Here is a 10,573-nt window from a genome sequence, read left to right on the forward strand (position 1 = left end):
TAGTACAGCGCAGTGTTCGGTACAGGAACTACCTTACAACACATCTTTTGGTTTAATTATTCTGCACAGTTTGCAGAATCACAATTTATATTCCCACAAGCAATTCAATTATCTTACCATAAAGGTCATGGGCAATATCTTCAAAAGACATCAATCTGCTAAAGCTTTCCAGAACATAAAAACGCTTCAGTGCACCACTTAATTGACCTAATATTTATTTTGGAATTAAGGATTTCATTTTTCACATTTCTCAAGATGCTTCGTCTTAAGTTACCAGTCTCATACATTCAACTGCTATGAATTTATCACAGGCACATTCTGAACAGAGCAGAGCCAATAAAAATAGATATAATCAAAGCCCTCCATTCACACAAAATTATTGGCAATGGGGAAAAAGGCAGATTTAAAGGTCAGTTTAAAACACTAATTCGGGACAGCAGTGAAAGATTCCTAGAAGAAGCAGACCTGGCTTAGAAGGGAAAGCAGTATCGTCACCCATAAGGAGAACATATATACACATACACACAAATGTATTTGTTTTACAAGCAAGAAAGGGAAGGTGGTGAAAATGTATTTAAACTTTGGAAAATCTGATAACCCCACCATGAGACTTCATAACATTAGTAGAAATAAAAATTGTAAAACCTTATGCAGCAACATACTAACAGCACAGGGTGATGACAGAACAGAGGATGTGGGGGTGTGTTACGCTTAAAAAAAAATCATACATATACACACAACTCTTTTTGAAAGGGCTGAAATGGGATGGTGTTTTTTTAATTATAATAAAACATAGTATTACCAATTTCTAGCTCCAATTATCTATTAACATTGTTTCTTCAGGCCAGATGTACTTGGCTTACGGCTGACTTCCAGACGTGTTGTACTGTTTAGCTGAACTTCTTCATAAAAACGTTGCAAGTTTTCCTCACAGGGAAATAGAGCGTAATTTCTTTCCAAGAATGAAGCTTACCAGAGGAAACACATGACCTGGCCTCCTTCACAAGGCACAAAATGGCACACGGGTTTATTGGTTTTGTTCTGCTAGTTGTCTCATTACTAATAAGGGGAATTGATCTAGCACCAACAGTATCTATAGCATCTAGCACAGATACTTTGCACCAAGTGAGAAATGCTAACGTTGAATTAAAAAAAATCTATATTCAAATTACATACTTATTTCACTTGAATGATGACCTGGAATGAGAGCATTTGCTTTTTCATCCCTTGGCATTCATTTTTATTTATAGGTTCTGCCTTCCAGCGCTCTGTAATATTCCAGCATCTACAGCAAAAATATCCTGTGGCACTTAAGTTACCTCTGCAAGCCAGAACGCTTCAGGGGAGGACTAGAAGACCTACAACAATGACAATCCCAGAGCTTCTTAAGGAAAATGTTAAGTGAGACAGAGCAGACAAAACCAAACAAAACAGGAAAGCCTTTTTGTGGCAGAGGGGGAAGTCTTCCTTGTAGAAGCCACAGCGTAACAAAGAAATTCTTGACCATCTATCTACTGCAAGCCTCACAAGAAGAGTATGAGCAGAAAGGTAACTGCTTTTTTTTTTTTTTTTTTTTTTTATTTTTTCCTCGAAAACAGTTCTTCCAAATCTTCCCCACATCGCATTGCTTTAGTGGAAAATTGAAAGGAGGCTCTGCAAAGCCTCCCGGGCCTGGCCCATAGAGAAATTTAGCAAATGGAAAAATGGAAGGTTCGGGCTTCACTTGCATCTACACACATCCCAACAGGCAAGAAGCCAGAAGAGGAAGAATAGGAGTCACCATTTCCTTAAATTAATTTTTGAGAGAAAGCTTTCCATACAAGTTTATCAAGTTTTCTTCGGAAGAAGTATTTTTCACAAGGTTTACACCAGCCCCTGCACAACAGGCAAGTAGTGAAGGAACCGCACTGCAGCGGGGGACCTGAGGCCACACTGCAGCCAGCACCGTTTTGACCAGCTTCCTACCTCCGTGAACAGCTCCTGCTCAAAACACACTGGGGCACGGAAGGCAATTTAATCAAGATCTGAAGGCAGATAAGTGAAGGATATTACTTTCAGTTCAGTGACAGATCCAGAAGGCTGCACTCCTAACTGTAAAGAGAGAGCAACAGCTACAACAGCTATAGGCACACACATCACCCACCACAAGCTGAGGAAGTCTTCGGGAGACCTCCAGCTGACCACAGGCTGAATACATCCTTGCAAGTGACCTCCTCTAGTGACCACAATGTCCTCCAATGCTCCTTAGCCTTTAATAGAGAGGTCCCTTTTTGACCCATTTAAGTTCTAGGGGATACCAACCTGGGTGACTGAAAAAAACTAAGAAGAGTTAACTTTATTTCACAGTCTTTATAGGGCTGCTGATCCCAAGATGCATGACAAACTCAAAAGAAGCAACTGCTGGCATCTGGCCATTTGGGAGGTAGTCAGTTTTTGAATTATAAAATGGTGTCTGAGAAACAGCAGTAACCACACTGAAAGAATAGAACAAGAATGCAAATAAAGTATTAGTGATTTTCTACTTACTCAACAGAATCACGGCTTGAAAATGCAAAGGCAGCCTGAATAAATTTTGCATGTTCCAGAACTATTTCAAGTTTCACTGAAATAACACTAAAAAGCATCAGTAACAGGCATAAGAAATCTTAAGATTAAAAATCTAAATTCTACCAGGGCTTTTATAGGTACAGACCAGTTTTTTTCCTAGCTTCTCACTGTCCTGGGGAAGGCAAATTGATCCCAATATTTAACCACAATTTAATCAGTCCTGGAATATAGCTCATGCTCCAAAGTGCCCTTTCTTCCACTGGCAACTGATCAAGCACTTATCTAAAAATGCGTATTAATACTCCCAGTCAATACATAACATTAGTAAATATTGTGCCTAATATTACACTCTAATATTAGATATAGTTTAACTCAACTACAAATTTGAAATTAATGCTAAGCTTTGTAGTTAAGAAGCAAAGCCACTCACTCTGCAAGACAAGACAATCTCACCTCATCACTACAGAGCTGAAAAGTCAAGATCTTTACGAACTTCTGTCTAGAATAGATCCAATTTTATCAGGTTGAACTATACATTGACATGCAATAAAAATAATTGCTTTTTTTTTTTTAAATCAGGTAGATTTTTCTTCTGTTTTAGATCATAAAGCTAGAAATCTTGATTTCTGCTGTATCAAAGGCATGCTTGCTCTTTTTTAAAAAAAATAAGTTCGCTATTTTTCTTATGTTGTGCCTATCGCACAACATCCAAACTGTCAGGATTCCTACTCAGCATCCCTAGCCCAGAACGGCTCAGGGAAACGCCCCCACCACACAACAGCATTTGAAGTGTCCCACGCATTCCTACATACAAAATCCAAGTGCCACAGATATTTATACACACCGATCCACTTTACTTTTATAGTGTGAAACAATACAACCAAATTTGCCAATCCCAAACTAGAGTATAGGGATAGCACACATTTGCGTGCCTTTCTGACTCCCACGACCTGGCTGCCACTGCGCTACAGCAACAGATCCTGGAGAATGGTCAGCACAGACCCAAGGGGACGCATACATCAACCCCAATTCGCAAAATCGGGTTTTCAACAGAGAAATTAAACATAGTTATGCTAGTGGGCAACTGATTTATCCATTCAGACACACCCTACTATCTGCATTCATTTTAAGCCCCCCTAGCCATCACTCCCATCTTTTCTCACACAATACATCAAGAGCTTTTCCTACCAGTATCCAAAAAACTACACTAGTAGATATAAACATGGGAGAACTCGGTGAATATCCCAATTCCTCAGACTGCTATTAACCACATGAACAGCAGAAGCGATGCAGCTCGTTTCTGTCAGGACTGCAGTCATCCCAACAGCTCCACGCAGGGACAACTGGCTGAGGGCTGCTATCACGCGTGACCAAAAGCCATCGCTCCTGGTAGGTTTTGCTGTGTTTTGCTCAGATCTGGGTAAAGACAGATGCTATCTGTGGCTGACACTACAAATACGCTCGCTTACCCTTAAAGTTCAGAAATGTATTTCTCACCAGTCTTTTGATAAAACATTCCTTCGCAGCATCAATAAACCTTTAACGGGAAACATTTCTTAGGAAATTTTATATTCCTACCCCAGTAAAGAGGCTATCACTGCAGAAGTCTTTACATAAATCAGCTATAAAAGTCAGTGAAACATGAAGAGTTACATTACCCCATGCAAAGCAGTCATCCTGATCTGAACTGGATACATGAAAGCCTAGTCATAAACAAAACCAGACACTGAGCAAAACTTCCCAGTATGCTCAAGAAGTGGTTTTTTGCTGCTGAACACAAAATCTTTCTGAAAACTACCACTGATTAACAGGTAAAGGCTTAAGGAAGAAATCCTTATATCAAGTACTCACTCCTTCAGCTACAAAACATACAGAGAACTAATAAGCTATCTCAAGTCCGGTTCATGTGTAGGCAGTGTTTATGCCCAAAGTACAAGAAAAGCAGCACCGGGCCTTCCAGTAAGAAGTATTACTGTAAAAGAAATGTAGGAAAAACTATTAGTTCTTCAACACGGAGGGCTGAAATTAAAGAAAAACTAGCATGTTTCATTGTTTGACAGGCATAAAGCCAAAAGCCTGGAATAAGTACTCAAAATAGGACATATTTTCCAATGGAGGTAAAGATTACAATATAACCAACAGGAATGTGCAAGCCAGCAATACTTAACTTAGGAGTTCATGCCAAACCATGATAGTCCGTTGTACTACTTAAAAAACACTGAAACTTGAGAAAGTGGTATTATTACAATTGTTAACAATGGAATGCAAGAACATTTTTAAACTACAAGTCACACAAATTCATTTCATATATTTATTTTTGTAGAAATAGACTATTCAGCACTTTGGGGATTTGAAAGCCTGACAAAGAAATTAAACTTTTTTTTTTCCTGCTACATGTAAGTTAAACACCAAATGCAGATGCTGTTAGAAAGGTTCCTGTTACCCCACAACAACAACGTTCTTGTCCAGGCCATGCTGATAAACTACAACAACAAATAGAAAAACATGAACAGAAATCTCACAGCTCAGTAGAAAAAAAAACAACACATTTCTTTCTCTAGGAAGAGAAACTGTGTTTAGAGCCTACTAAAATTAGACTTTGAAAAGTCATTTCAGCAAGAAACTGGTGAAGGAAAACATAACATACCTCTTATAGCTCCAACAGGCACACAGGGAACTTTAAACAGAAGTGAAAATCAACAGCACCAAGTATTTGCAACTTCATTCATAAGTAAGGTATGCTATTCAAATGAGCACTGTACACTTATTTTTACCATCCAGACTTCCGCCATCATCACACAACAATCCAGCAGGGAAGCCGTAACTCCTGCTAAGCCATGCAAACAAATACCTACATATTTAACACACCAGTCAAGGTCACCATCCCCACACGGAAACCACCAGTCAGGACCACCCTACTTAAGCTGAGATTGCCTCCAAAGCACTTAAACTGCTCAAAACCTATTAACTTGCATCTTCAGCCTCTAATAAAACTATTGTTTGTAGCAAAGTCTCAGCAGAGGCCCAGTTTTCACCGAACACTGAAGAAGATGGAGGTACCAAGGTTTTTTTTTTTTCCTCCAGCCCCCCCAGCTTTATTTGTCAGCCATTGATCTATCATTCTCTGCAGCTGACACACACACTAGTCTAAGAAAGGTATTAAAAGGACACTTGCCCTAGTTATGCATTAAAATGGGCAGAAAGTTTCACCCGACAGAACAGCAAACAGGAAATAAGTTGGTTATCACCCAAGCATCAGAGGTAGGCATGGCCTGAGCAGTCTTAGCATCAGGCAACGACCTCAACGGTGAGCTTTGGGCAAAGGAATTAAGGAGTGATTTCCAGTAGGTTTACAGTAACGAGGTACAGCTCACTTCGATTAAATGGACCATACGAAATTGCCCGAGTATTTCTGTCCCTCCCATCAAAGAGGAGCAGGACTTGTTTTGGTGAAAAATGACCACTTGAGCATTTTTCCAACACCAAGCCACAGGCAGAGAGCACAAAAACTAAGGGAGCAAGAAGAGTCGTGTCTATGTTCATTTACATAAGGTAGATGCCTGTAAATGTTGACCTACTCCAGTTAGCACATGACAGACCCAAGCAGTGTTGGTAAATCAGCGCAGGACAGGATTCCCACTGGGCATCAACACAACCTTCTCTGGAGCACATCCAACAGCTGATGGAGCGTTTGTGGTGCTGGGTACCCATCAAAGCCTCCTAAGCATCCAGTTCTGTGCTTTTCTTCAGGTGCTCATTTATCAGTAACTGAGAACACAATTTCCTCATTAAAAGAGTCTCTAGGTCCCCAAATTCAAGTTAGCCAGAGAGTCCCCAACATGAAAGATGTGTTTAAAAAAGCCGAATTCTGACAGGCGCACACACTTGGTCTTGTTTTAAGACAAGACACGTGTAATATGGCATTGTCATCACTGCTGCAGTTAGGCATCCCTTTGGCAAAAAAAAAACAAAATCGCATTTTTAAAGTAATATTGTATGAAAGAGCATTATAAAATGAAAGTATTTAAACATGCACTGTACATGCATCCCGTCAAACCCCCCTATGTCTGTTAAAGAACGTCATAGCAAAAAGGATTATTTTTTTTTTTTTTAAATAAAAGACTGGCACAACACTTCGTAGCCAAGAAGAGAGGCCATGCAGAAGAAAGGTGTTGCCTTTTTTACTTCTCCTTTTCAATAGTGCATGGCAAACTTGTGAGTCTTTTGATGGCTGCTGCATTAGTTGTTAGATTGTACCTCTTTCCACAGCTTTTCCAAGTTTCACAGTTTTCATTTTTGTAACAATACTCAGCTGCTACAGTCACTCAAATAAAGTAAATTATTCCACAGTATTAAGTCACCTGAGTGTTCACCAGAAGGTAGTGCACAGCAGCTATGATTAATAAGGGTACTATGAAATATTTTCTTCTAATAAGCTGTGACTACTGAGAAGAATAGCTGATTTTTTTTTTCCTATTTGTTTCCTGAAAAAAAAAAAAAAAAAAAAAAAGGAGTTTCTCTATTCTAAGAGAGATCTGTTCACCAACAAACTCTGATGAGGATATGTGCTATAAGATATTACACACCCCACTGTAAAGACTCAGACTTTAGGGCCATTATTCTCCTGACCTGTGATCAAGTACTATAACAGTAATACAAGATAGTTTGACTTCTTTTTTTATATAAAAAAAATCTCACATTCAAAGTTCTCACCACGGCTTTTGCCTTTTCCAATCTACCAGACAAAAATAAAATTTCAGAGGCTCCCTCTGCCTTTCATTTAATATACGTTATCTTAAGGCTATTCAGAATCCAACTTCAAAACACCAAAAACACTAAACCAACTATTTGAAAGTGAGAAAAAAGTACAAGCAGCGCCCTCACTTCGATCAATGCTTTCTACCACCTCAGTTCAGACTTGGTTTCTGCTTCAAAAGCGATTGGTAGCGAAAGGGCCACATCAGTGATTTTTCTAAAGAGAGCTGCTTTTGCCATGCCACTGCACTTGCTCCATCTGTGGACTGTGTGTATGGCATTACAGCGCCCAAGTCCCCAGTCCCACCCACAAGCTAGATAAAATGTCTGCTACACCAGGTGAGCTTTGTAGAAGCCAGCATTGTCCCTTGAGAAACTATGCATGAAATATCAAGTGCAGAGAAGACGAGTAAGAATAACGGGAGGAATATGTATAAAATTTAGTAAGGCAAGAATAGAATTCATTATACAGCAGAAACAAAAAGCCTAGCAGTAAGCTTCTTCAGTTTCTTTCTACTGTTGACCCCTACATATATTTCTTCATTAGTATAGTGAAGGGCAGGTAGTAACCAGCAAAAAAAAAATAAACAAGAAAATGACCAAGGGTTCCCCAAGCAAGTAGGACATTTCTTGACAGGTTTCTTCAATAGATGCTGTTTAAAACTTGGCTTTAGGGACAACTTAACTCAAGATGTTGTATTTGCACGTTTGTATAACGTAAAAGCTACTGTGAACACCTGAACAAGTCATATATTTTAAAATAATTTAGTAAGTAACTTTCATGAGCATAAACCTGTTCTCTAAGAGCTGGTCAAAACAAAAGAGTAGACCTCAACAATCCAATATGAGCAAGAAGCTGTAATTACACCAGCTCAGATTTAAAAAAGCAAATAATTGGTTAACTGTTGGACATCAGAAATCTGGCCATCACCACTTAAGACCACAAAGATGATTCCCTTCTGCGGTGTCATTTCTTCACATCGAGACCTTCCAGTGAAAAACACAGAATGAGAAACATTAGGAAACATCACCCTATCAGTTCTCCAATGAAAGTTCCTGAACTCCTGAAGATCGCATACAGATCCGCTTCCACCATTCCTTTCCTCCTAGGGGTGAGTCAAAGTCTATGCTTCCAAAAGATGGCCACAAAAAAAAAAAAAAAAAAAAGCACAAAAAAATCAACTTTGGCTTGTAATCAGTAACATGACTGACTTGCAAGCTCCGGGTGCCATTTACAGACCTGGCTTCACAACGTCCCGTGGGACACTGGCAGCCTTGCTCAGTACTTCACGTACTCCTCCACAAAAAATGAAGTAAAACCTACCTCGTAAGGAAATCAGGACATAAGGTAAAAAAAATGCGTATAGTAGCAAGAGGAAGACTGAAAGCAAATGTTTAACACACAGTTCGGCTTCTTCTGACAGAACAAAGTATTCTTTGCCTCCTTTATATTTCCTAACACATCTGTTTCCTTTGCACTACCAATACGCCAGAAAGGTTAGGTTTTCACACTAAATTAATAAATCAGATGATGCTGCATTCAACACGTGCTTCCCTTCACACCCAAACAAGCAGACAGATGCAAAGCCTCCTCAAACCACCTCCTGAAGCGTGTGTGTCTGCCATGGCCGCAGAGCACATCCCCCAGACACGCAGCCTGCTGCCCGCTCTTACTCAGCGCGCTGTCAGGCTTCTTACTCACCTCTTACGAGGAGGTGAAAAACAAACAGACCCAGGAGCAAGCAAGGAGTGCCCCGTTTGCCTCGGGCCCCCACCTACAGACAGAGGCCGTGGGTTCTCCTCAGGAGCCCTGCTTACCCTCCCGCAGGAAGACAGGCTGTGTGCGGGATGAGAAAATGGAAATTTGTTTCACTACCAGAGGAAAACGCTAAGGCACCCGTCAGTCTCCTCGCAGCACTTGGTAACTCCGGACCCTTCTCCCTGCCTCTCCACACACACAAGCGCTTTCCCTTCTCAATATCCCCGGTGCCTCGTAGGTCCGAGCGGCTCCTGAGCGCATCTCCACGGGCGGGTTTCGCTTGTGGCCGGCTTTTCTCAGCCTCCTCACTCGCGCTACATACCGAGGTCTGTCCACCAGCCCCTCACGGTAGCCCATTCCAGATGAACGCCCCCCCGGGACACAGCACCTCATTTAGGGAGACCCCAGCGGTGCAGCCACCTGGCCCCCCCCGGTCCCTCCCGGGGCCGCTCCCGGCGAGCCGCCAGCCCGCAGCACCCCGCCGGGGCCGGCACCGCAACCGGGCTCCGGGGGGCTCCGCGGGCAGCCCCGCGCCCCCCGCTGCCTCCCCCCGCCCTCACCTTGGAGCATGGCCTCCAGTTTCTTCCTGTCCACCCGGAATCGCTCCTCGCCCCACTCCGGGCTGTGCAGGGGCCGCGGCGGGCCGGCCGAGTCCTCCTCGGAGCCGGGCACGGGCGAGTCGGTGCTGCGCTCGCTGTTGGAGCCGGGGTCGGAGAGCGGCTGCTGCAGGTACCCGCTCAGCGGGTCGCACTGCGCCGCCATGGCGCTGCCGGGCGGCCCCCGCCGCCGCTCCGAGCCCCACTCGGCCGCCTCCCCGCGGGACGCTATCTGCCCCCACAGCCGCCCCCCGGCCTCATCCCAGCCGCCGCCGCCGCCTGCCAGAGTCCCAGCCCCGGCCCCGGCGCCGCCGCCCGCGCCCGCCTCTGCCCCCGGCTCCCCGCCGAGTGTGCGCGGCCCCGGCTCCAGCCCCGGTCCCGGCCCGGCGGCGTCCGCGGCTCGGCGGCGCCCCCAGCCCGCCCGCAGCCCGCACAGCATCCCCGCCTCCATGGGGCCGGCGGCCCGCCGGGGTGGGGCCGGGGATATCCCCGGCTGCGGCCCGGGAGGAGGGGGCGGAGGGCCGGCAGGCGATGGGAGGCGGTGGGAGGCGATCCGCCGCCGCCCTGCCCGCCCCCCGGCCGCGCTGCCCGCCCTCGGGGTGCTGGGGGGAGGAAAGGGCGCCCTGGGGTCGCCATCCTGAAAATTGGCCCTGATTAACACCCCTCTCCCAACACACACACACGCACAAAGCCGCCACAAACACACCTTTGTGCGGTGTGAAGCGGCTGTGCTGGTCAGCGGGTGTTGGAAATGGCTCCCGCCCGGCAGAGCCCACACGTCGCCGCGCCCTGACGGCTCTCGCCTTCGTGGCTTTTCGGTACTGAGGCTCAGGAAGAGAAATTACCTCACGTTTCGGTATCCTCTGAGGAAAAATGTTACAAATCCCTGACCTTGGGGCATAATTGAGTTAACCTA

The 10,573-nt window shown here is 44.2% G+C and overlaps 1 protein-coding gene across 1 annotated transcript in view; it reads right to left on the bottom strand.

The window, feature by feature from the left end:
* Window positions 1-9,990, bottom strand: part of BICC1 (BicC family RNA binding protein 1) — a 97,278-nt gene extending 87,288 nt beyond the window's left edge. Inside the window, exon 1 of the mRNA XM_082764835.1 lies at window positions 9,622-9,990. Coding sequence (XP_082620961.1) covers window positions 9,622-9,823 — 202 coding nt within the window. The 5' untranslated portion in view covers window positions 9,824-9,990. The remainder of the gene's footprint in view (window positions 1-9,621) is intronic.
* Between the last annotated feature and the right edge of the window lie 583 nt (window positions 9,991-10,573).

Source organism: Aythya marila (assembly GCF_965140915.1).
Source record: "Aythya marila genome assembly, chromosome: 7".
In the NCBI taxonomy this organism is placed as follows: Eukaryota; Metazoa; Chordata; class Aves; order Anseriformes; family Anatidae; genus Aythya; species Aythya marila.